Raw genomic sequence first — 25,525 nt, forward strand, 5'->3', positions numbered from 1 at the left:
TGTCAGTAATAGAGGAGTGCTCTGAGACAGTTTTTTTCCTTCTTCTTGCATGTATCCTGGAGTGCATGAACTTCCTTGCTAATTCATGTTGTGGACTGGTCTTCAAGCGATGCATCATTTTCCTTTCCTGGAAAACTGCCTTAGTCTCAAAAAAGCCAAGAGCTGAATTTGGAGGAACCAAAGTCTCACGTGCATTTATAGTGAGTGTCACGGTTTAGCCTCACCTAGCTAAATGTCAGCAGCTAAAAACTGTGCAGTTGAGCTTCTAAAATCCTCCCCTGCCCCCCGGTGAAAAGGGAGAGGGAAATGAGAAGAAAAAGACTTAAGGGTTGGAAACTGAAGCTACAGCTTTAATGAAAATAATAATAATAATAAAAATATTAAGAAAGTAATAAAGTACACACAAATATATGAGATAGTGCTCCTACCCCACCCCTTGATGACTATACATCACCACAAATACTGCAGAGCAGACACAAGGGGATGGATCCATGGCTAGGAGGGATCTGGACCCAGGAACTCGATTCAGGAAGACACAGATCCAGGATCAGGAACAACCAGACAGATGAGGTCCTCACTGGATGTCAGCCATCACAGACGATCATAAGACCCTCAGGAAGATGGTTGAGTTACCTTCCCTGGAGGTGTTTAAGGCATGGGTGGGTGAGGTGCTAAGGGGCATGGTTTAGTGTTTGATAGGAATGGTCAGACTGATGATCCAGTGGGTCTCTTCCAACCTGGTTATTCTATGATTCTATGATTCTATGATCTCTCGATTTGTACTGAGTATGATGTATATGGAATACTCTGTTGGTCTGTTTAGGGTCACCCGCCCTGTTTGCCGCTCCTCGCAGGTGCGGTCCTTTTCCTGCCAGCTTGAGGATGGTCTTGGTATAAGTGTTGGCCTTTGTGCATACCAATGCCCTGTATTATCACTTTAGAGAAGAACATTGTCTCAAAAACGTGCAGCTAGTTTTCAGAGAAATAAAGTTACTTACAGGAACTGAATTAATCATGAAACAGACTCTAATATACCTCAAATTACAACAGTGAGGCAGTGACTAAGCAGTAAAGCAAAATGTTATGCACTTAAGAGGCAAGAAAACTCAGGTGGTTTCTAGCTGGCCTTTTAAGACATTCAAGCTGAAACAAAGCCTGCTGAAACAGCCCATCTTATTGTCAGTTGTACCCAGGGACTGGTGCAAGGAACATACATTTATCCCCTTGTCTCATGTTTGGAAGCACCAAAACAGGTGTTATTGGGAGGACTGGGCTGTAATTTCAGGTGAGACAGGTTGTTCAAAGCACAACTTTGTTCTGTTTACAAGGTAAATGCTGATGCAATGAATGGGCACATTTTGGTTCTTGAGCTGGTTAGGTCCCTTTCCATCCCTAGATGACTTTCCTCAGTATTGAATGCAAAGAGAATTCCCGGTTTCCTCAAAGGATCTTGGGAGCCAGTAATTAGAACACAAGCTACACACAGCAGTTTGAAAAAGAAAAGACCAAAACAGTGCAACCTAAGTTTCTTTTCCTCATCATCTTATTGCAGCTGAGTATAGCTCATTTACCTCTCTACCCCACTATGTACAATAAGGCTGGAGTTTACCCAGAGATGGACATCCCACTGCTCTGCTCCCGTGCTCTCAGCAACGGAGCATGCATTGAGTCAGTTGAGACTAGTAACAAGCAGAGCCAAATTTTGTGTGGTGGGACAAATAAAGGACTTTCTGCTTTATAAACCTGAAATAGTCAGCTTCCTCAAGAACATTTTTGTGCTTTGGACAAACTGAGGAACAAATCTAGGCAACATGCAACTTAAGTGCTCCAGTTTTTTTTTTTTAAAAAAAGCACAGTGTCTTTAGCCAACTGTTATGAATCCATTGAATTATTACATGAATGCACAGACAAATGCAGAAAGCTTGGGAATGAATGCAGGTTGAAGCAGCGCATAGGAGTGCTCTGGTACCCGCACAAATCTTGCAAAGAGAGGCCTTATCAATCTCCTCAGTGCATTAACAGTCAGCTTCCCTACAGGCAACACTACATGGAATGGAGTTCCTTAGTTGGAGTTTTCTCAGAGAAAAAATAGGGCTTGAACTTGTTTGAGATGCTGGTAAACACTAGTATAAACAATTGGGGAAAAAAAAGATGGAATACTTTCTGTTCATAACTTTTATTATAAACACATAGATTAAATATTAACATAGGAAATAGGAGACATTACTAGTTAAGCCTTTAAAAGGTTAGGTGTCCTAAACCAGCCCCAAAAGTCCATTTTACACAGTATCCACTGAGTTGGTAATCTCTGTAGAACCACTTCCATGGTAACTGAAGCCTCCAAAACACTGGGATATATTCTCTGTCCTCTCATTCAAACACAGCAGCATTCTGCATAAGGAAACAGGTAGTTTGCACTTTTGTTTACTGCAGTTCTGCCACAACGAATAAAACAGATCCACATATTCAAGTAAAGATACTCCAAGAATATCAGCTTGATCCAGGTCCTTTTTTTGTTTTGCTCAACAGGTGAGGCTCACCCCAAGTGTCAGTCAAGATCCACTGGGCCTACTGGGAGCTTTGCAATGAGTGTTAGCTAGAAGTGATGTTTGTTCTCCAGGTAACATGCAAAAACTTTTTCAGTTCATTTATAAAAAATGGTTGAAATGCTGATTATGTAAGAGCCTGGGAAAATCCTTTTGTTCGTCCATTTAAAAAATATTTCAACAACAAAAATTTAGATGGCTGAAGTTTTAAAAGCTTCAATTATCAGATGATTTAAAAAAAATGATCTAAGACATTCCATTCTTTCCTGATGCTTATTCAAATTCAAAAAAATTAAAGATGCTCTGAGTACATGAGGTGCTTTCCTGTTACAGTGTTTTCTCTGACCCGCACTGGTCCTTTGCCTTCCAGCAGCAAGTGCCCTCACTGCCACTCTAGTTCATGTCAGATGTCTGAACAGGATCCAAGTTATAAAAAACATACAGTTATTCAGCATCTATACAAACATACATATTTGTACAGCCGAGACAGCCAATAGTAAGTGTGTAGCGGTGAATTTAATGGAATATACATATATTTTAAATCCAGTAGTTAAAGTAGTGCAAAGAAGTCTGAGCTTTTAGAAGAATATTTTATCAATCATATACATGACATTTTCCCACCTTAAAGATATCCATGAATAAATCCCTGAAAATATGGGAACTAACAGAAAAACAAATCTTAAGATTTTGTAAGAAAAATATAATTTGCAATAAAAATAGAGTAATTTCTTCTTGCTAGAAACAAGTAACAAAAATATTCTCCCACACATAATTTTTCAGCATCCTAGACATGTAACAAATACTTCTGCAGTAGTAGTCCGCCTTTTAAACAAAGTCCCTTACTGTGCTGCATTATAATTAATATCAAAAAGCACTCATGTCAGTAAATATTTGCTTACTCCATTGTACATGTTAGTCTGGCTTTTAGCAATGTAAGCAAAAGCTAGAACATTGTTGATTAGATAGGAAGTGGTTTATGTATAAGAATTCAACATAATAAAATAATTTATCTAAAAATATTGGCCCTGATCCTAGGCAGGAATCTTTGTATTATTCCACTGATTCCAACCAGAATTCACCCAAGTGGAGCGTGTCTGGAAAGCTCCATTTGCAAAGACCACACTTAGTCAGAGTTATTATTGCCCCAAGGTACAGGCAAGTCAAGGTACTGAACAACCCTTCATCAAAGATAGCAATTAGAAAAGCCTTTGGGTATTGTCTTATTGTATTGTCCCCTTTATGGCTTCTCCTACAGCCTCAGCTTTCTGACTTGCTCAGGCACACATTACTCCAATCAAATGGTGTCAACAGGGGTGCAACTCCAGAGGCTCAGAGGTGCCTAGGATCAAGCCATTGACCAGACTGATTCCCATGGACTTTGGAGCCTGCCAAAGATAAGATTACAGATGAGGATGACATCGGTGACTAGTGAGGAAGATGCCAATTCAAGCTGCTTCTTTCCAAGACTGGATTTCTGTTACATATTTTTCAACGCGGATTTTTTTAAATCAAGTGAGTACTTTCCTCAGTTCCTAAGTCTTCCCCTTAATGATATTGAGCTGGTATTTCTCTTGGTGAAATGGAATTTTCCCAGTTTCCATGGAGGTGCAATGCAGTGGAGAACTTCTGAAGAACTTGTGTAGGCAATATATTTCTTTTTATTTACATGATTTAAAACATTATAGGAATATGCTTGTAGAAAAATCAGTCCTGAGTTTCATATCCAGTCTTCATGATGGACCAATTCTGTACCATTTCACAACAACTTTTTCAGGGTTGGCAATAGTATCTTTCCACTGCTCTACTGCTTCACTGTTACTGCTATCAGAACCTATCCAGATCTGCATTGAGATACAAAAAGAAAAATCAAATTGAGTTTACCTGATACAACACAGAGGCCCAGCCTTTCTTAGTTCCAAATAAATACCACAGAGGTGTAGAATGAGATACTATGTGTAGACTGCGACCAAAGCATCACAGCAACAAATATAGTTCTGTTGCGACTAACATAATTTGGCTTTCAGCTGGGAACACAGGGAGTTTGGGTTTAAATTTAGCCTCTAACTTAACAGTTGAGAGAACTCAGTACATGTGAATATCTTCTTAATAAGATGTTTCCATCAAGCGTTCCTCACTCCATTCAAATACACATGGTGGGGTTCAAGGGTTCTTTAGGGCCAGTGATGGCTCTATGGATTCAAATTCCAGTTGGCTGCAAGCCATCTGGCACCATGAGCTAGTTGTCCAGCATTTTCAAGAGCATTTAAAACTACACGCTTCAACAAAGAGGGCCAAACCTGCATCACAGAGGTGACTAGTATGCCCATAACACACAAAGTCAGGCAGTTAAGAGTCCATTTCTTCTCAGTATTCAAGTAATGGATAGTGATCATTAAATGAGGAAATTAGGTACAAATAGGAAATTTTTCCCCTGAACATTATCATCAGCCTCTATTGCCTAATGTATACTGCTTATGTAAGTAGGTATCATTGTTTACAGGACTCTATTTCCTCAAGTCTTCCAAGATTAAGTCCTTTTAAGACTTCTCAGAAACTTTCACCATAAAGTACATTTAGGCTACACTGCTGAGGCGTGAGTCCTCAAGAAGTGCGAATAATGCCTTCCAGAATACCACAGACAGCTGATGTGTCATCCATAGAGGTTCAATATACACCTTGCTCATGATTAAAGACATGGCCATAAAAGCAGCCTAATCTAAGTATTGTCTGCTTAGAACAGCATCCAATTAAACATCGTTCTCTGAAGAACAAAGTTAATAGATCCAGCTATATTCATCTTTTTTCCAGCTACTCAGCCAATTGCTTAAAGTACATTTTTTTCCCTGAGCTATATTTTATGTCTTCATGTCTTATGTGGTGATGTCTGCCTGCATGAGCTAAACCAACCTTTTCCAAATAACCTCTGCAGAGCAGAAGTACCTAATTTCCTCTCCCCAAAAAATAAGATCCATGATTTAATGTAACTCATCAGATTTAGATGAGCTCATATATGGCTAAGTGACTGCAAAATCATACGCAGTTATTTTTGCCACAAGGTAGCACAACTAGAAAGAACATTTTTTTTTCCTTTTTCCTTTTCCAAATCCAGTTATCCAATTCCACCATCAGAAATCACAGAAAGATGGAAAACATGTGACACAAGGCTCCATAAAATGGAGGAACTTCACATAACTCTTGCTGGCACATCATTACTATAGCGCATCAGCATCTCCCATAACTGCATGTCCTCAGCAGGTCCAAGAAACATCACCAGGACAGGACAGTATCATTTTCTGTACCTTCATTTGACAAGGGACATTACAGTTGGGGTCTCAAAATCAATTCTACACTATTCATTTATGCATATATTAAAATTCTACACTAAATCTAGCTGTATCAGGGAAAGCACAGAACATTAATAACAGCTGTGACACACTAGAAGAACAAGAAAAGAAGAGAAAGAAGGGATGGCATGATGGTAAATTAGAACAACCAGGAGAAGAGGACAGAGAGAATAAAAAGAGACCAGACTACCCAGTTTTATGATGGTTAAATAACTGATCACACAAATGCTTTCAAAGAGATGCTCTGAAGCTCCAGCTGAAAGGAAAAAAAATAGAGAACAGAGAGGAAAAAAAGAACTCTCAACTACAAAATAAAAAATAATTTGGTATTTGTTCACCTATGTTATCCAATACATATTTAAAGCATTGTGCTGATTTCAGCATAGTTTTACCCAGGAAGGCAGTCGATATTATAGTGGTTGATACCTCCTTTTACACACACCTGTTTTTAAGTGTGTTGGTATGGGGAGCCAACAGACTCCCTTTCTATATAGTGCACTGTAGGTTGGGCAGCTCCTGTGAGTGCTGTGTTTGCTTTCTTTAGAAAGCCTGGAGGCAAGGAGGAGATCATAGGTCTGTCTGCAGGAAGGAATCTTTCACTTAGTAAAACTCCACACAAAAATGACTCAAGAATTTCTTTTTAAAAGCAAAATAAAATGTCAACTCTCATTCTGATGTCAGTGCATGTTTAAAAGCCCCATATTATTCTTCCTTGGGTTAAATCCAGAAGAGTTTATTAGAATTTACTATTTTTTTATATCCCACCTTAGTTAAATCATTTTAAATTCGTACCAAGAAACCTGTGGAACTGGATTTTAAATAAAGGATATCATGCTAGTTAGCAGAAACCAACCTGTCCTAGGGAGTGTTTTCTTCTCACTGAGCTTCTGCTGTAGAGCTTGATAAGAAAGCTAATTCCTTGTTCAGCATGGCTAACTGGAAAAATCATCATTTCTCCCCACTTCACTTGGCCATTAGTGGACTTCAGGAGACGAGTCTTCTTCTTATAGATCAGCCCTTCTGTACTAAACATTCCAACTTTCACAAAGAAATCTAGCACAAAAGGGAAGGAAAAAGACATAGCACACAAAGGGTTACTCACAAACACACCCAAAAAGGAATTGACAACCACATGTATGGTTCAAATTGCAGCAATTTCCCAAAAGTCTGGCCAAAATAACTGTACAATGGCTTTCCTGACTAGTCACACAAATGGAGTTATGTTCAATAATACTGAATTGATTAACACAATATCCAAACAGCAAGTGCAAGCTAATGCTCTCGTATGTCAGGATTAATATTGGGATAAAAATCTTCCAAAATACATAAACACGTAGCTTCAAACCAAATAAAAAGTAATTAAGTATGACATCTGTGGAAACAAGCCTTGGCAATGGAAATCTCCTGCACAAAATGTTAGTCTGAGGTTTGTAAGGAATGTTATGAACTGCCAACCCATTTGAGCAGCAGTTTACCTGTTACAAATGCTTCCAGACAGCAGGCATGAGACAGCTGATGTAACTTACTTGAAGACAGCGGTGTAGATGAAACTGGAAGGTTCTGTGCTTCAAGAATCTGTAACTGAATCCTCCTGTTTATTGCTTGAAAACAAGTTCCTACTTGAAGTTCTGCACAGCACACCTACAAGCAGAGGAATGTTGCCATAACATCTGGATTAAGTTGCTTACAAACTCAGGAAACACAGGAATTCTGTCATATGTTGGGCTCCTACATTTCTATCTGGGATTTCCTGGACAGAAATATAAGCATGTGTTGTATACACAACCTGCAGATGCACCGTGAGTAAGTGCATCTTGCACTTGTTAAAGCTGCAGAAAGTGCTCCTCTGAGGGACTGCTGTGTGTGGGGCATGGGTGGCCCTCATGGGCTGCAGCCAGAGATGCCGGACAAGTAAATGAGTCCTTGGTTTTCTACTTGGAAAGATTGCTCTATAGTAAGAGCAGGCAAACACAAGGAGAACAGGGCATGCTCTACTAAACCCAAGGCGTGGAAATGAGAGCCCAGGTGTGCTCCACAAACACAAAATCCTTTGGAGCTCCTCTCCCACACCTTTGAATTTTGCAATATGGAGATATAAGCAATGCTTTCATTAGACATAAAGCCCCATCACAATGTTATGAATGTTTAAGGTAACTGCATGCTGTGGAGTTTTTATGTGCCTAAACACACCCACACCCACACCCACACATCCTGACTCTGAACATACTGAGATGGCAAGTTTGATTTTTTTTTTTAAATTTCTGCTAGTGGGAAAATTGCACTAACTCACTGTCATTACTCTCCTGTTAGATGCTAACATACCCTGAACACCATAAGAACAGCAGAAGGCTAGTGGAGACCCAGCCTTCCTGACAGCTTACATTTCAAAGGACTTTGCTAGTCCTGATTCCTTCAAGCTTTAACAAACTTCAGTGAAGCAAAATGCACCAAGCAAGACATCAACAGGTCAAACAAAGAGAATCACAGTATCACAAGAATTGTTTAGATTGGAAAAGATATTTAAGATCAAGTCCAACCATAAACATAACACTGCCAAGTCCACCACTAAACCATGTCCCTAAGCGCCACATCTACACTCTTTCATATACCTCCAGGGATGGTGACTCAACCACTTCCCTGGGCAGCATGTTTCAGTGCTTGACAACCCTTTCAGTGAAGTAATATTTCCCAATATCTAGTTTATACCTCCCCTGGCACAACTTGAGGCCATTTCCTCTTGTTCTATCACTTGTTACTTGGGAGAAGAGATTGACACCCACCTCACTACAATCTCCATTCAGGTAGTTGCAGAGAGTGATAAGGTCTCCCCTCAGCCTCCTCTTGTCCAGGCTAAATAGCCCCTGTTCCCTCAGCTACTCCTCGTAAGACTTGTGCTCCCAACCCTTCTCTAGCTTTGTTGCTCTTCTCTGGATGTGCTCCAGCCCCTCAAGGTCTTTCAGTGTGCTGAGGGTCCCAAAACTGAATACAGTATTCAAGATGTGTGGCCTCCTTAGAGCTGAGTACATGTGGATAATCACTGCTTCTGCTGGCCATACCATTTTTCTTACAAGCTAGGATGCCACTGGACTTCTTGGCCACCTGAGCACACTGTTGGCTCATATTCAGCTGGCTATTGACCAACGCCCCCAGGTCCTTTTCCTCCTGACCCCTTTCCAGCCATCCGTCCCCAAGTCTATAGTGTTGCACAGGGTGGGTTGATTCAAATGCAGGACCTGGTACTTAGCCTTGTTAAGCCTCATACAATTGCCCTCAGCCCACTGATCCAGCCTGTCTAGATTGCTCTGTAGAGCAAGAAAAATCAGGCTCCAGTTCATCAAAGAAACCCAAACCCTCTTAGCAGCTCAGCCAAAAAAATTCTATGTAACCCTGAGAGGAAGCCACTTACACAGCTCTGAGCTTTGGCTCTATTTGCAAGTGAAGGCAGTTTGCTGCCGCACAGGGTAGTACAGGGCTGAATTCCAGCAGAGTCTGGAGGGCTCTCAGATATAACTGTGAAGAAAGCCAGCACAGAGAGAGAAACTACAAGATGATTCAGGAATTTACATTGGGATGAAGCAGTTTCTAAACCAGCTTCCTCTTTCACTTAATCTTATTGCTTTTGCAGCAACATGCTTATTCTTGTTAGAACTGAAAAATGTTAAGTGCAACTTATGTTAGAAATCAAGAGTATCACTTATATTGCTCAGATACACTTAGCTAAAATTTGTTTTAGAATTGCTAATTCAAGTTTAATTTGTTGAAAATACAAATGTCTAGACACAATCTGTAAAAAAAACAAAAAAAGTGAGGGTAGGGGAAAAAGAAATCCCACTGCGAAAACCACCTGCTTCTCATTATGCTAATGGAAATGAACTGTCTGAATTATTACTTCACAGCATGGAGCCTGAACATTAAATATATAACTACCTCTGCAGTTTCAAGCCACTGAAGATCTTAGCACTTTTATTCCACAATAAAAACAGATTCCATTTGCTCTGAGCTCTTGCTGTGCGTCCTAAGGATCTTCTGATGCTTTTTTGGTCAGAAAAGGCAGTTACCCGGTGTCCTTTGGTGAACATTTCCCCAGAACGTCCCTCCCTCAAGCTGTGGGCCATGGTGTGGAAGAGCTTGTGCTAGCTCTTTTCCCAGAAACAGCTGCAGTTTATGACCAGAACAACTATGTGCATAGTTCAAAAGTCTGCATTTTTTCCCCATCAAAATGTCTCTCCCCAAGAAAGTAGAGGAAGAGAAAGAAAACAAAAACCCCTGTTTATCCTTAACATTGATTTAGTACTGAATTATTTTACTTTCACTTCAAGCAACTCCTTCTAGGTGATACAACAACATACTTTTGCAGTATTGGCACTTACAGGTGTTTTGGAAGGAAGAGATATAGCCAGCCAGTGACTTGACTCCTCTGAGCCGAGCTCCCGCAGTGCCAAGGAGCACTCTCCAATTGTTTTTTTCCTGGGAGTCTGTGTCTGGATTTTAAATACCAATCTGACAGCCTGTAAGCTTCGCAGTTTAATAGCAAATACAAAAGTTTCCATGAATTCAATGTCCTAGAAAGAAAAACAGAAGGATAACATCACCATTGCAAGAGAGTCGCTCAGAGCCTGAAACCTAGAAACCAAGGCTTGCCGATACTATTTTAGGTTGCCACGGAAAAGTGTGCTTTTCAGTGGTAAGCCCTCCAGAGTCACCACCTCACTGTCACACCCTAGCAGGGACAAGGCTCTGGACTATTTTTCACTACCAGAGTGAGTTGAGGACATCTCTTTGGAGCTTTACAACACCACACACACATTGTCATAGCAAATCCTCCCATGGCCTCTTGCTTCAGTGGCCTCTTGCTTCAGTGTCTCCTACTAATTTTATTTTCTTTCACCTTTGATTCACATTATGGGAGGTTTAAGTTGGCTTACATTCCACTCCTTCAATATTTCTTTACTGCCAGGAGTCTTGTCCCATGCAACCAATTCTTACTACTTTCTGCAGAGAGGAAGCATAAACATTGTCTCCTACCCTAGTGAGAGGCAGTAATATCACCTGCCTTCCCTGAGGTGTATGTTCACCTACAGGTAAGCCCAGGTTTCCTCCAGTCCCCCACCCACCACTGAGTTGCCAAGGTCAGCAGCTCATGATTGAGTCCCCTGTGAGCATAACTGTTCTGCAGCCTTGGGAGAAAAGGAAAGCAACTGTACAATGCAAGAGAGGATAGAGGAGGAGGAAGTGTAACAAGGCTTTTAATAGAATTTTGAGAATTTAGAGGGAAAAAACCAACCCAATGGCCTGAACCTGAGCTACCACAGAAAATACGGCATAGAAGTGGATGTTTGGTCCATTTTAAGAGTCCATTTACATTTTGCTTTTATTATTTTTGAGAAAGAAGATTTCTTGGTTGTTTCCCTGCCTCTACTTACATTGCACCCTTCCTTGGCAGAAGACTTGAACTGCACTGGCTTGGGCAGTGTGAGAATTCCCTTGACACAGATACGAGGATTTTCCCCACAGCTAGAAGGCCAGCTCAGGTCTTTGCACTGCAACATTGAAAACACAGTCAGTTAGACAATGTAAAACTCTGGCCTTCAGACAACTTAGAAACAGGGTCTTCTACACTGGTCTAGAATTATGCATAATTCCTGTAATCGTGACTATAAATCAGAGCCAGTGCAATGACTGTGTCACTTCAGATCATTTAATAATTAATTTTCACAATCAGAGGGTATAAAGTTACTTGGCAGATTTGAATTATTTCATTATATGGCAATTTGACAGCAGATAAATCATGAAATCCCTTATGTAATATTTATCACTTAACGCTGTTATGAGGTTTCTGACTACTCAAAGTTCCATTGCCTAAAAATTATTCACAGTTCCTGGAAGTGTGTAAACCAGCCAGTGGAACAGTATCACATTAGCTAACAAAAAAAGCCACAAAGAAGCTATATGTACTCAAAGTGCTGTTATGGTTCTGCCCTGAAAGATCTGTTAGATTTAAGTCAGTTAAATACTGCCTCTAAAGTCTGCTGCCTCCAGATTTCCAGATTTCCACAGGAAAAATTTCCACAGCAGAACCATCCTAAGACCAGCTCAGCTTTCTTCTTTCTGCTGAGCAGTTCCTGCCTCCACAATCAGAAGATATGTATAATTAGATAAAGGGTTATATACTACTTATTACTATTGTCTGCAGCAGAACTGAGATTGCAAAAAAAGAAAGATACTTCGAATGAAGCCTAGAATTATATTTGACTGAACTAATTTGTTAATACTAATACTTAGAAGTAATTTTCTTTTTCTCCTAAAAGTATTCCTTAAAGTAACAAACAGCTAAATTTAATCAGAATTAACACTAAGTAAAACAGTCATTTGAGTAGATAGTAATCAAGCTATTTGTATTTGCTTACGTGTAAAACTGTGATCCAAATCTGTTCTACAGAAGAAACATAACACAATTTCACATTCAGTCTTCCAAAGTCCCGTTCATCACCTGATAATGTAATAGTATCTATAGAAGAAAGCCAATTAGTGTTTTTAGAAGTAACGCAGTATCTTAAAAGTTTTTTTCCAAGAATAAGGGAACTCATTAGTAGGTGAACTGCTTGTCGTTGAAAACTTCTCTCAAAATAAGTTTGAAACATCTTAACACCAACATTTTAAGGTCAAAATATCCATGAAGTCCTGTAGCCTGAACTTTTGTACAGCTAAAAGTCCTCATGTTTACCTCAGTTATCTCTATTGAATTTAATAACTTGTGTTGCACTCAGAGCAAGTTTTAGAAAGAAAAAACAGATGTGCCTGAGACACCCAGAACACATTTATAACCTATCACTTCCCTCAGATTAATCACTTTCACTGATAAGTTTACAAATTGGCTGCTTTTTATCTTTCTCAGACTTACAATTCCAACCTCGTAAACATTTTATTATTATGCTTTTCTCCAAGTCAGAAGAGCCTATTAATATCCTGCATTTCTCTGCCATGACTGAAATGAGGTCATCACTCCCCCGACTTATTTTTGAGGGGTCTGGGTGAAAGTCTGGCTTCCAGCAGAGTGACTTTCATGGGGGATTGACTCACTTTTGAGAGTTTGTTTTGCAGTATCTCCAGTTCTTCAGCATTCTTTCATAAATAAGGATACTAGGTTTGCATGCAATATTCTTGCCTAATTCTCAGTGTAATATGGGTATTGGGTTTGAGGCACTTCCCACAAAAAACCCCACTGATAATATGAAAAAGGACTAGGCAGTGACCAAGGTGCTGCATTCTATCCTAACAGAACATCTGTAATTTCTTAGTTCACTGGGGTAGTAAATCAAGGGATGAAGTTTTCAAAAGCACAAGAACTTCTCAAAGGCTCATTTGCTCAGTCTCTTGACAACAGGAAGGCAAAAGTCCCAAACTCTTAATTTCAAATTGCAAAACAATCTCCAAACTGACTTGCTAATCAGATTAATCTCAATTAAAGAATCAGCAACAGCAGAGACAGCTTAATGTTTCAAGTGCAAAGGGAAATATTTAATCACAAGATAAACAAAATAAAGCATTACCCAGACTCCTGTTACTGCCTTGCGAATCCTTCCTGGAAGAGGTACTGCTAGGTACACTAGAGAGTGAATCATATCTCTGGGGGCAGAAAAAAAAAGTCACTTCATTCAGAGCAACAGATGCAAAAAGCTAGAGAGATCCTACCATCAGACAAGACATGATGAAAACAAGACAACATGCAGTTTCAAGTAATTGTTTCCTTCCCTACTAATCTCTTGATCCAGCAGCACGGAATTACTACTTTGACGCAAAGACCTAATACAGGACACATATGGCCAGCACAGATTTTGTTGTTCACTGATACATGTGCAATTTCATCTGTATGGAAAAGATGATTATTTGGAAAAAAAAAGAAAAAGGCAGTATTTTTTACATCAATGAACACTTCTAGTGTTCCACTTTTTAACTGATGAAGAAGCCACAAGATGACAAACCACAACCTCTTGTCTGTCTTGTCCTGCCTAACAGCCTACTCGGGTTTCTCAACAGCCCAGCCAGAACAGCAGGAGTCAGAGAAAGCATCAGGAAATAACCTCTTGAAGTTGGTTAAGACATTGAACTTTTCCCTCTAGTACTTTCAGTGCACAATGCTCTAGACTGTTTACTTTGAAAATACTTGAAAGGAACAGATATAACAAGCAAGCTGAGCTTTCAGTATAACCTAAGTAAACTCACCTTCATGAATCGATGAGGTGGGCTTCTGAGATCAAACATTGAACGACTGACATCAAATGAGCCAGGCAAAGCACTAGGTCTTAAATCACTAACTAAAGAGACAAAGAGAACAATTCAAAACATGTGAGCATCATTGCTTTAAAAAAAGTAAGTTAAAAGCTTTTTTCTTAATTTACGTAGACCTATGGCAGTATTGAAACCTAGCTAAATAACATCTAAAGAAGGATATCAGCACCTTTCCCAAAACACTCTCCTGAAATGACAAAATGAAGAACAAGCCATTAAAATATCTTCATCAATGCCATCTTAGTAATAGTTCACACTTACTTGGTCACACTGGTAGCACTGGTAGAATGGGGAGTCTGCCTCAAGGTTATTTCCACAAGGGAAATGTTTTTTAGCAGATGTTTTAGCAAAACAGAAAAGCCGTACTTTAAATCCAGTCAACCAGAACTGGGGCTTTGTCTGGTCTCCTTTTTAAAAACTTTATGTAAATTTTGCCCAGTGGCAAAACCATGCTGCCTGCTGAACTTGGCCTTGTCTCCCTGGCGTTACTGATCACTGTGTTAAAGCACCATACTCTGCACCCTTACTGGATCTCACAAAAAGCAAGCCTTAACTCTAAGGTGACACGTGCTTTGCTATAGCACAAAAACAAGACCCTCATTTTGTAGAAGGGTAGTTTCTGCAGCAGTTCGAGGTGGTTAGGTAGGTCCTATCAGTTTTCATTTGACCTCAGAGCGGTACAGAGCTAAAGAACATTGTTTATGCACGTTATGCAGCAACAGCAGAAAATGAGAGCTAAACTAATGACACTGTTTCAGGAATCTTTGCTCAGTCCAGTAATGTTCAAGGGGTTTTTAATGCCTCCTGACTTCAAAACTGACCCATACTGAAATTAATCAAAGCAGCATGATTTAAACTCGAGGACTATCTGATGCAACAGATTACTTTTCGTTGCAGTGCTGTGTTACAGTATTTCCATTACAATTTACTGATCATATCTTACTAGAATTAAATCACTTGTTACTATCTCCCTTTAACTGCTATCGAAAGAAATAGCTAATTATGTTTATTGTCAGATGTGGCAATAAAGAATAATTCTTTACCTTTCTCTAGGAAAAAAGAAAAAAAAATATGAAGAAAGTTTCAACAGCCCGTGGCAGGGAAAGGAAAGTAACAACATAATTTAGATAAAATTTAATGAGGGTCTGTATGTTTAGTAAGAGTTCTAAATTCTTTCTTGTGCATGACACAAAAGGGCTGAGCTGTTCACTGAATGTGGTACAGAAATAGCATTATAATACCATGTAAGACCTAGAAACTTTGTTTGATGTAATGCTAGCAAATAGAAAAGATCAGCCCATTACTTGGCTTGAAACTGATTATGTTGGAAAGTAGTTCCATATTCTGTACTCATGATCTCTGCAAACCACTGGGAAACATCCACTGCAGCCTAGAGGTTACAAGTCACCCAAATACTTTAAAGACAGTCTGGCCTGCTGTTCCTAGTAAAGCTGGCTAAAATGTTCAAAGAACATGTGGATGGTGAGGGTAAGAGATGGCATATTTTTCAAAATCTTCCATTTTCAATGGAAAAAATGACAATTTTTACACTGAGAAAGCTGTCTGTAAATTATAAAAAAGTACAAAAAAATTAACCATAATTATATGTTGCTTACCAATAATAACTAGAAATTTGGAAAAATATTAATCAATTTATTTTTCAGGTCTTTTGTTATGGTGTTGTGGTTTTGGGTTTTTGTTTGTTTGTGTTTTTTTTTTAAATAAAGAGGAGTGACTTCACATGAAAAGTCAAGAATTTCACTTCATACCTTCCAAATAAACACGTTCTATAGTTCTAAGTCCATACACATGGAAAGTATCTTTGCACTTGCTGCAACAAAATGGTCTTAGAGTTTTCCTTAAATAGTCTGTAGGTGCACATAAAGAGAATCATTCAGCTTTTGAGACAGCTGTCAAAAATTCTGGATGAAGAAGGCATTTTAGGACTGTACTCTAGACACATTTAAGTGACGTTCATGCGTTTAAGCTTACTAAGACATAACTAGTGCAGGTTTACGTAGCTTGAAGAAAATTGGAAAAAGAGATGATGAACTGAAGGGAAGATGTTTGTTTTATTAAACCCATTTGGCTCCTGTCACAGGTGTTTACAATGCCTAGCAAAACCACATGCATTAAAGGCTGCTAAAATTCTACATGTGTTTAGATCTCTTAAATATATATATATGGTCCTTGACTTTTCATGTAGTTTCTATGGTGATTCAGAATTATTTTTTATAAGAGTATGCATACTGAGACACTTCCCCTAGATGTAAAATAAGCATGCTATACCATTCTAAATAAAACATCTTCAAAAATGTATGCTGTTGCCAGCTTCTGACTCAACAGAGGTGTGTACATGTCTGAGTATATGGGATTTCTGAATGTGTTTGCCTTAGCAATCACTTACAGCAGGCAACACTTAGTCACCTACTACACTCTAGACAGCGTTTGTTATGGGATACATACACCAATGAACAGCCAGAAGAAAATTTTTATTAATATGTAGGTAGCCAACACTTTGTATCTACACTTTTACTACCTCACAGCCCTCCCCATTCTTAAACATGTAATGAGAAATGGGAACATTTCTGCGTCTTCAAAAGCAAACTACATAAAAGTTGGCATAGAGCATCACTTCCCATGTTCCATCTCCTCATTATCATCTGCTCCTGAATGCTTTTTGGTGCTTGTTCCTTTCTCTCTATATATACTTCTCAAGCACTCCTCCTCTCAACATGCTGCCTGACTTCCTTTTTTCCATTTCCCTCAAACACTCCTGTTACTGCTAGCTGGAATCTTGAGTGCTGCAGCCTGTATTGGATCTGAGGCAGCTACACTAGCTTGCTTTGCCAATCTTCCTACCTTCATGTGGTGCAAGCAAGCCCCCCAAAGACAGAAAGGAGCAGCACAGCTGGAAATCAAATAGAGCTGTCTGTACAGACTGATTCACTAACCAAGCATACAGACCAGTTTGAGAACTGCTATAATTAAACACATCTTCCGTAGAATTTTCTTGGCTTTCTTCTCTTACCTATAAACTTGGGAAAAGAAGGAAGACAGAAAAGTAAGAGTGTGGTCCTTCTCACCTGATCCATATAATTTCCCATTATTTGATTTTGCTTGGAAGCGTCTAATCAGATCTGGTGAAACTCGATGCTCCAGATAGAATGGGTTGTACACGTCATAGCTGGGCCATTGGTACATGCCATGCATTTCTGCTTTCCGGTCACCCAGTGAGGCTCTGGCAGATTCTGTGGAGCACAAGTAAACATCAAATGCAAGAGTTTCAGACATAACACATGCTGGCTGGCTTCATAAGGCAGGCAGAGTGCCTTCAGGGCAAAGGACAAAATATTTCAATATTATCTACTTCAGGAAAAGGGAAAAAAAAGAAAAAAGCAAATGCAAAGCAAATACACATATGCATTATCTCAGATTTCCAGAGTGTGCTAGCAAATGCTGGAATTAAACTGGCCATAAAAAGCTATGCACACTCTGTCTTGGAGCTCCACAATAAATGCCTAACTAATTAAAATATAGAAGGGTCCAAAGACAGACAGCAAGACACAAATGAACATGAAAAGTAAGGCCATGTGTACAGAAACCCTCTGACTTATTTAGCTACCTACCCCCACGACATTCCCCCTCAGCTAATGGGCCCCCAGACCTTCAGGAGGGTCTTGTATGGTAAGATAATGCAACTTGTGACTGCAGTCTCCTTGTCATCCAATTTCCACAGGAAATCTGTCAGTGGTAAAATCACTGGTCCAAAATGACTTGAAATGTTGGTGGAGGCACAAGTAGACAGATCCAAGAATGCTTGAATCCCAGCCCTTTACTCAGCCCAATATAGCACAGCTGTCCTATTTGTCTTTCCTTTATCATTTTAGAAAAAACATACTCATCTTGGTCAGCAGAACAATAAAGAACATTGCTGTAGTGCTTCACTTTGTCTGGAGTGAAAATAAGTCATATATAGCAGTGCAGTGGAGAATGGGGATAGATGACATGAACTCTGCCAAGCTCTGACATTTCCATTCTTCACTTCACCACCCTAGATTTCAACCTATCTGTTAAAAAGTTCTTTTACAGAGCATTCAGCTCTGCAAGTGTGTTATACCAGAAGAGGGAAGCTATTACTGCTGTCAAATACTTTCCTCCAGGTATTAGTAGAGTAAATAAAGAGGAATAACTAAAACAATGAGATAGAACATGAGAGATGATAAAGCAAGAATTCAAGTATAATAGGCTTGAACAAGACATAAATTAGGATGAATGCTAGAAGTGAGGTCTTAAAGAATTGCTGCACAGCAGATGATGGAAGACCTAGTGTTTCAGAGCAGGAGCACACTCCTTCCTGCTAGCTTACTTTAGCAAGAGCATGAGACGCTGCAGTGAGTACTGAAGACAAAGGCTGGGAGAACTTAACTGCTTTCAGAAGGGATGCTAAGAGCTAATACTGAGCATGTCCTGTTTCACTAGAGGAAAATGGTCAGACATGCATAGAAAATGGAGTGGAACTGAGAGCAGAACTTGGACTTCTACAGATACTTAACAACAGCCTAGGAAGCAAACACTCTAAATACATTTTTTAATATGTTTCAGCTATTGTGAAGAAGGAATGACAATACACTTCAATGCTTTTAGTCAATCTCCCTAAAAAGCAAACTTTGCATTTTTAAACATAACTTTAATGAAGCTTAAAAAGGTGTACTTTAGAAAATAAATATTTATATTTGGAAAGAGAAATGGAAATCACTTACTTGACATACGTCACTTTTCAAATGTTTGTTCAAGAATTTAAAATATTTGCTCAAGAGAGACAATTATGAAAAGTCAGGTCATCCTGCCAGAAGAGCTACCGGCTTTATACCCTAAGGGCCACCTGTTCACCAGGTTCTTCAGAAATGATGATGAAGCAGATTTCCCGAGGAAGACAAGTCTATGGTTTATAAGTCACTGACTGATAAGGTTGTGCAGAACAGCATGAACAAGGAAAACACTTATCTGAAATTTGTTAGACACATCTTCCTTTTCCCTGGAGAAAATTCATGCCTCAGAGTCCCTGATGGACTTCTCTGTACAGTATCTTGAGCATGAGGTAGGACAAAGTAAGGCAGAGCCTGAGCACAGACCCAGGGAGAAGGGGATTGCCAGCATAATGTCCTACATTTTCATACCTTGTCCAAGCACACACTTAAAAGAACTAGCTACTGAAGTAGCAGGGAAGAAGGGAGGCTGAAAGAGATCACACTTAGAGATGAAGAAGTCCTCATATGATTTCTACCTCCAACTGTTAGGTTGCCTGTCCATGTTTGGTGAGGTGGACACCACAAATACACTAAAACAATTGGGGACAGAATGACCAATCTGTTCTGAAAAGCTCTGCTAGCCAGATCAGCCTAGTTTTGGTGCCAGTGTTACCAGCAGGGGCTGTTAAGGGTCAGGAGGAAGTTTGGTAATAGGCATGCAGGAGGAGGAAAGAAGCCACAGCAAGAACCTGGGGAGAAGAGAGAAGGGTGGGAATAAAACCATACACACACAAAAAACGTTAGGTAGTACTGCATTGGTTATTATGCAACCTGTGGCTGACTTTTTTCAGTTATTAAGTTTTCCGCCCTCAGAAAAGAAATGCAGTCACAGGGGACTAAAAGCATATTATCAGCTTATCATGTCCTCGAGTCAAAGCAACTCTACAGAAATTAACCGTTCAGGTATGCCCCTGTGCCAAAACCTTCCCTTATCTGATTCTAGGCATCTCCTGGCAGGACCAAGAGCCTAGTGACAGCATATGCTCTGTAACTCATGGTGCTGGGCCAGGCTCCTATTCTTTTAAAATGCTACTGTGCCTAAATTCCATGCACATCAGTATGGCAGTCTGAGCATGGGACTAAACAGCAGAGGCTGAAATACAAGACTGTTGTGAAGCAAAGAATCACAGTATCACGTACAGCTTTATACCACTAAAATCTGTGACCCCTGGTCTCCCAAAGAGCAGCAAAAAGAGCAAGAAATGGTAGGGGAAAAAAATTTACCATGTAGTAGCACATGCTATCTACTGGTGAAATTTGAAAAGAAAGCTGTGTTAGCATGTTAAAACCTGTCAGTACATTAAACATGAAAGCCAGACCATATTCCTTCTTTACTTGGGTGATCTGGAAGCTAGGGATGTGTTAGGTCTTTCCTTGCCTGTAATAATTTCTTAACTAAAGCTTGTTTACTTTAAGTGTCTTCCATTACCTTGGAGTATGAGCACTGGGGTGCAATCCTCCCTTTCACTTTTATTCATGCAACATCACTGAGATGCATAGAAGGATGACATGCTTCCCAAAACCTCTCTGGATGTTCACAGAGGAAAGAAACAAGACCAGACTTCTAGTAAAGTTCTGCAAATACATGTTTTCAGTAGGAACATCTGACAACTTTCAAGGAGTAGCAGAAGCTAAACAAATATTTCAGCAATGCTTTTTATATTTTACCTTGAATACCTCCAGCATGTGAGATAGTAGGAAGGTTCTTTGGCTGTACATAAGCCAATCTGAATGGAGGGACCACAAAAGGTACCTCCTGACCATCCAGGGGCAATTTAGACAGCAGATAATCCTCTGAACAGCCAACTTGACGCTTCACTGACACAGAAGACAATGGAGGCTTCTCTACAATAGTTGGCTTGCTTGCAGCTACTGCTTCAGATCCCTGCAGCACAGAAACTGCTAAAAACAAAGAAAAACAGTGCATATGTGCATCAAATTTTGAACAATACAATGAAAAGATCTCTTTCATTTAATAGGATCTGTGCTTGATATATAATTTAATGGCTCCTAGTAATCAGTTTTACTAGCATTCAGGACTTGCACCTGGAAAAAAATATTAATCCTCATGACACCTGTACTGATCCAAACTCTTTGCTGCTCAAGCTTGTATATTTATAGCTACCTTCCTCTTAAGTGAATTTTAACAAGAGGTAGACTTGTCTCATAGAATAGCTCTTAAAACTACTAAGACACCAAAGAAAATCCTAACAGCAAATCCACAGGGAGTTAAAAACCAATTTTTTTTTAAAAAAAATATGTTCACTCTTAAGAGTTTGAAAGATACAAAACCTTTTCACAGACTTGGGTAAAAAATGTTGGCTTTTTTGGACAGCATTCCAGGCTGCAAGGAGCAGACTTCAGATAACTGTTATTTTTCATTTCCAATTCCAATTCATAACACTAACAAGCATGTGTTCAATCTCCAAGTGGAGGTATGGAAAGAATTTTGGATGTTGTAAAAGAATTCAAGTTTATCAGGGGTGACACAGGGAAATCTCATCATTAATGAAGCTAGAACGGCAAACTCCTTAGCTGATGTCATTATGCAGGAACTTACGATCTTTTATTCCTCTTTCCATGCAGAAACACCATTTACAGCAGTTTTTTATACATTCTGTTGCCATTGTTTTCAGTTGCAATTTAGAGAAGACCACAATTAAAGATCCAGTGTAGCTATCAAACCTGAAAAGCGCAACAAAATAAACCATATTAGATGGGAATAATTGGAATAAAAAAACAGTATTGCAGAGGACTGAAGGTTGATTATTGGACACAGTCCCAGGGTCAATGAGAACATTACTTCAGTCATAAAAATATCAGAGCCATCAGATTTCTTTCACTGAGACAAATAATTTTTTATATAAAAGCATGGGAAGGGAGCAAATAATTTTATAGTACAGTATCCAAGTATTTTCAGTGGCCCACTTGGGTCCCTGTCTTTCAGGAGCAATGAAATTTTCCTCGTATTCATGTGTGTCATTTGGCTTTGGAATTTGCTCAGCTTTACAGCTGTTTTGATGTGGTCTTGTCAAGTCACTTGCAAGATATGTTTTTTATTCAATTTCCCTTGTTCGTGTTTCTCCTGTTCTCTTTTACTCAGGCACTATTTTCACATACATCCATATGCATCTACATATTTCACTCAACATGCTCCCGACTTGAAAATGCTCTTTATGAGTGATGCCAAAATTGCTGCCTTTGAGGAACTACTGCTTTCTCATAATTGTACACACATGAAACTGAAGACCTGCTTTATTATATAATTGTCTACTATGCATACAGAGAATGCTGACTTCCAGCAAAATAAGAGGCATGTAATCTACTAAACAATGAGAACAAGTCTATAACAGCTGGTTAACATTAAAAGAACTTTATGACAATTCTAACTGGCCTCATTTAAATGTCTTTATCCATATCCTTCTGTTCTCTTTTCAGAGAGACAGACAGCTGCGCTGCCTCCTGTCCAAAACGTTAGCTGTCTAAGTCTAGTCCTTTTACATGTACCTAAAGTACCCAAGGTTCTTTGTAGAACATACCCAAGACATGATTCCAGCTCCACAGAGGTTAGAAGACGACACCAAATAGAGCATGAACATAAGTTGAAGGGATGGGAAAGACAAGTGAGAGAAAGGGGGAAAGCTCAGAGAGATGACAATTACACAAAAATGGACATGTTTTCTCCGTTATCTCAACTGCAAGAAATTGCTGAAAGCTTCTGTGCTCCAGCACAGAAGCCATTCCCACCTGCAGCTTGAACAGTGCCATCGTTTTCTTTGTATGTCTATTCAAAACAGCTAGGGAACCACATGAATACTGTTAATGGAAATACCATTAATATCCAAAAAACCTTTTCTTTCAAAAGCGCCTCAAAACTCTGATGGATGCCAGGTAGAGATATTAAGCTACCAACACTTCATTGTAATTTAGAAAACAGGCTTTCTTGTTGTAATATTACTTATTTCCACAGGTGGGGTACAACTGAAAGTTATCAACAGACATCTCACTTTGCAAATAGTGACCAAATGCAGCACATACTGACTGGCTCTTTTGTGCTCTACAGTGCCTCAGCACTGCTACTTATGTTTAAAATTAAGGGTTTTGCAAAGTCACTGAGAGCACACGGCTCCATGAGGAAGCCTTGAATTGACTTGCTATCTTCAAAATAAAAGTGTGAAATACAATGAAGACGTATTAGTGAAGATTTCAGTTACAGCTACGTAACTGTTCCAGAAGGATTCTTAATCATGAGCTATCAGAGAACTGATTAGAAGGAAATCCTTAAAATATATTTCTTTAGACCTAAATCTAAGTCATTATTCTACTGCAACAAGGACCTAAGGGAGGATTTGGTTTAATACAATTTCTCTGAATAATTTTTTGCTGGTTTTACCACTAAGTGACATTAATTATTTCCTCTAATTTTATACTGCTTTTCGTGATCAGTAGATGAAAATGAACAAAAAGCAAGTGACCGCTCAGAAGTATAGAATCATAGAATCATAGAATCACCAGGTTGGAAGAGACCCGCCAGATCATTGAGTCCAACCATTCCTATCAACACTAAACCATGCCCCTCAGCACCTTGTCCACCCGTCCCTTAAACACCTCCAGGGAAGGTGAATCAACCACCTCCCTGGGCAGCCTGTTCCAGTGCCCAATGACCCTTTCTGTGAAAAACTTTTTCCTAATGGTCAGCCTAAATCTCCCTTGGCGGAGCTTGAGGCCATTTCCTCTTGTCCTGTCCCCTGTCACTTGGGACAAGAGGCCAGCTCCCTCCTCTCTACAACCTCCTTTCAGGTAGTTGTAGAGAGCAATGAGGTCTCCTCTCAGCCTCCTCTTCTCCAGGCTAAACAACCCCAGCTCTCTCAGCAGTTCCTCATAAGGCCTGTTCTCCAGCCCCTTCACCAGCTTTGTCACTCTTCTAGAGGTTACAACGCAGTCTCTAACCAGACAGGGCAGGGGTGCAATATCTTGCTTTAAAAGGAACACCGCTACTCTGCACAGAATCCATCACTCAGTACTTGCCCTGATCTCAGTATTGCCCATAAGCATAATACAGTATGCGATCTTCAGAGGCGATGCCACTGACACCAGAACCTGCTCTGCATCTTTACAGAAGCACAATGAAAGACATAGGAATTTCTCATTACATTCTCCACATTTCTAAGGATCAAATTTTCACTGATGCTCCTCCCTCAGCTGCACACTCACGATAGCTAGGCTTGCTAGAATTCAAAGTTTACTTGAAGATTTTCTTACAGTGATTTTCCCTCCCAACTGTTATCAGTACACAGCTGGAGTTAATATGATTTACTGTTGTTCACCACATTTAAACTGGGCTGAAACAGCTGCTTCATTTGCTTTAAGCTTTGCAACAATGGTATCTAAGCCTCAGTGGCAGTTTCTGCAGGCAAAAGAGTCTTTTATCTCAAAATGTCCAGACTGAATTTATTCCCTGCTGCTGGAGAAGAAACCAATATATTAGTAAGTGTGCTGTGTTACAGCTACATGAAGTGGGAAAATAAGTTTTTCTGCATCACAGAAAATTCAGTTCATGGTAGTTACTTCCTTCCTCAGAACTTTAGCTGGAACAATTAATGTGAGCAAGCAACCAAATGTAAATCATCTATTGCAAGCAGCTGCCTTTCCATCACAACACTGAGTGTCTTATTTAGAAAAAAAAGGTCTACATATGAGTATTGAGGATCTAACAGTAATAATGCAATTCTACATTTTTTGCACTTCTAGCATTAAAAAATTATAATGTTTTTCACTGTGAGACCAAATAACCTGTGGTGGTCTTTTACTGTTACCTTCCCCTCACCCCCCAGCCATTTATCAATATGCAAGCATTTATAAATTTTTTGTCTATCTAAAGACAATTACAAAGGAATTCATCACTGCCTGTTGTACAGAAGAGCATACATTACTTACAGATATTTTTTTTGTAGGCAAGGTAGTTATCAGTAGCCAATGCCAACATATGTAGAATCATAGCTTAGTGTCTCCAGTTCAGTTTGAGCTTAAATACAGTATTTTGAAAATAAAGTTCCAAGAGTAACGCTTTACATTTTAAGGTTAAAAATGTAATGGTTTCAGTGGTAAAATTTGCATTTGTGTTCCTAGACTTATACTACAACCACATTACAAAGAAATGACAGCATTTTCTGAAGGACAGAGCAGTTTGATACAGTGCTCATTCATTCCACTTAGAGCGCTTTTCTTTGCTCATGAAATCGTAACTAGGATGGTCTCAATTACTTTATAAGTATTTACTTCATCTAATTAAGCTACAGAGATAAGTATATTTAGTTTATTTAGTTCAGAAGAGCAATCCTGGCAGTAAATTAGATGGCTTGGATCCCAGTTAATTTATTTTCTCATATCTGTATTTCCCAAGCTGTCTACAGTTTACACAACTTTCCCTGTATGCAAACGTTTTTGTCTTAACCATGTGGGACAGAGAGAAATGTAGCAGGTTCTGTTATCTATTTTATTAACAACAAATTAACTAAAATCTTGTAGACAGTTA

The 25,525-nt window shown here is 39.3% G+C and overlaps 1 protein-coding gene across 1 annotated transcript in view; it reads right to left on the bottom strand.

Annotated features, from left to right (window-relative positions):
• Positions 1–726: 726 nt before the first annotated feature.
• Positions 727–25,525, bottom strand: part of TC2N (tandem C2 domains, nuclear) — a 35,693-nt gene continuing 10,894 nt past the window's right edge. The window contains exons 3-13 of the mRNA XM_069858733.1: positions 21,551–21,675; positions 20,659–20,892; positions 17,266–17,430; positions 14,114–14,205; positions 13,441–13,516; positions 12,298–12,398; positions 11,314–11,430; positions 10,261–10,452; positions 7,417–7,531; positions 6,744–6,943; positions 727–4,387 (exon numbers count right to left, since the gene is read on the bottom strand). Of these exons, the coding sequence (XP_069714834.1) occupies positions 4,277–4,387; positions 6,744–6,943; positions 7,417–7,531; positions 10,261–10,452; positions 11,314–11,430; positions 12,298–12,398; positions 13,441–13,516; positions 14,114–14,205; positions 17,266–17,430; positions 20,659–20,892; positions 21,551–21,617 (1,470 nt within the window). The 5' untranslated portion in view covers positions 21,618–21,675 and the 3' untranslated portion in view covers positions 727–4,276. The remainder of the gene's footprint in view (positions 4,388–6,743; positions 6,944–7,416; positions 7,532–10,260; positions 10,453–11,313; positions 11,431–12,297; positions 12,399–13,440; positions 13,517–14,113; positions 14,206–17,265; positions 17,431–20,658; positions 20,893–21,550; positions 21,676–25,525) is intronic.

This window comes from Phaenicophaeus curvirostris, chromosome 5, assembly GCF_032191515.1.
Source record: "Phaenicophaeus curvirostris isolate KB17595 chromosome 5, BPBGC_Pcur_1.0, whole genome shotgun sequence".
Lineage (NCBI taxonomy): Eukaryota > Metazoa > Chordata > Aves > Cuculiformes > Cuculidae > Phaenicophaeus > Phaenicophaeus curvirostris.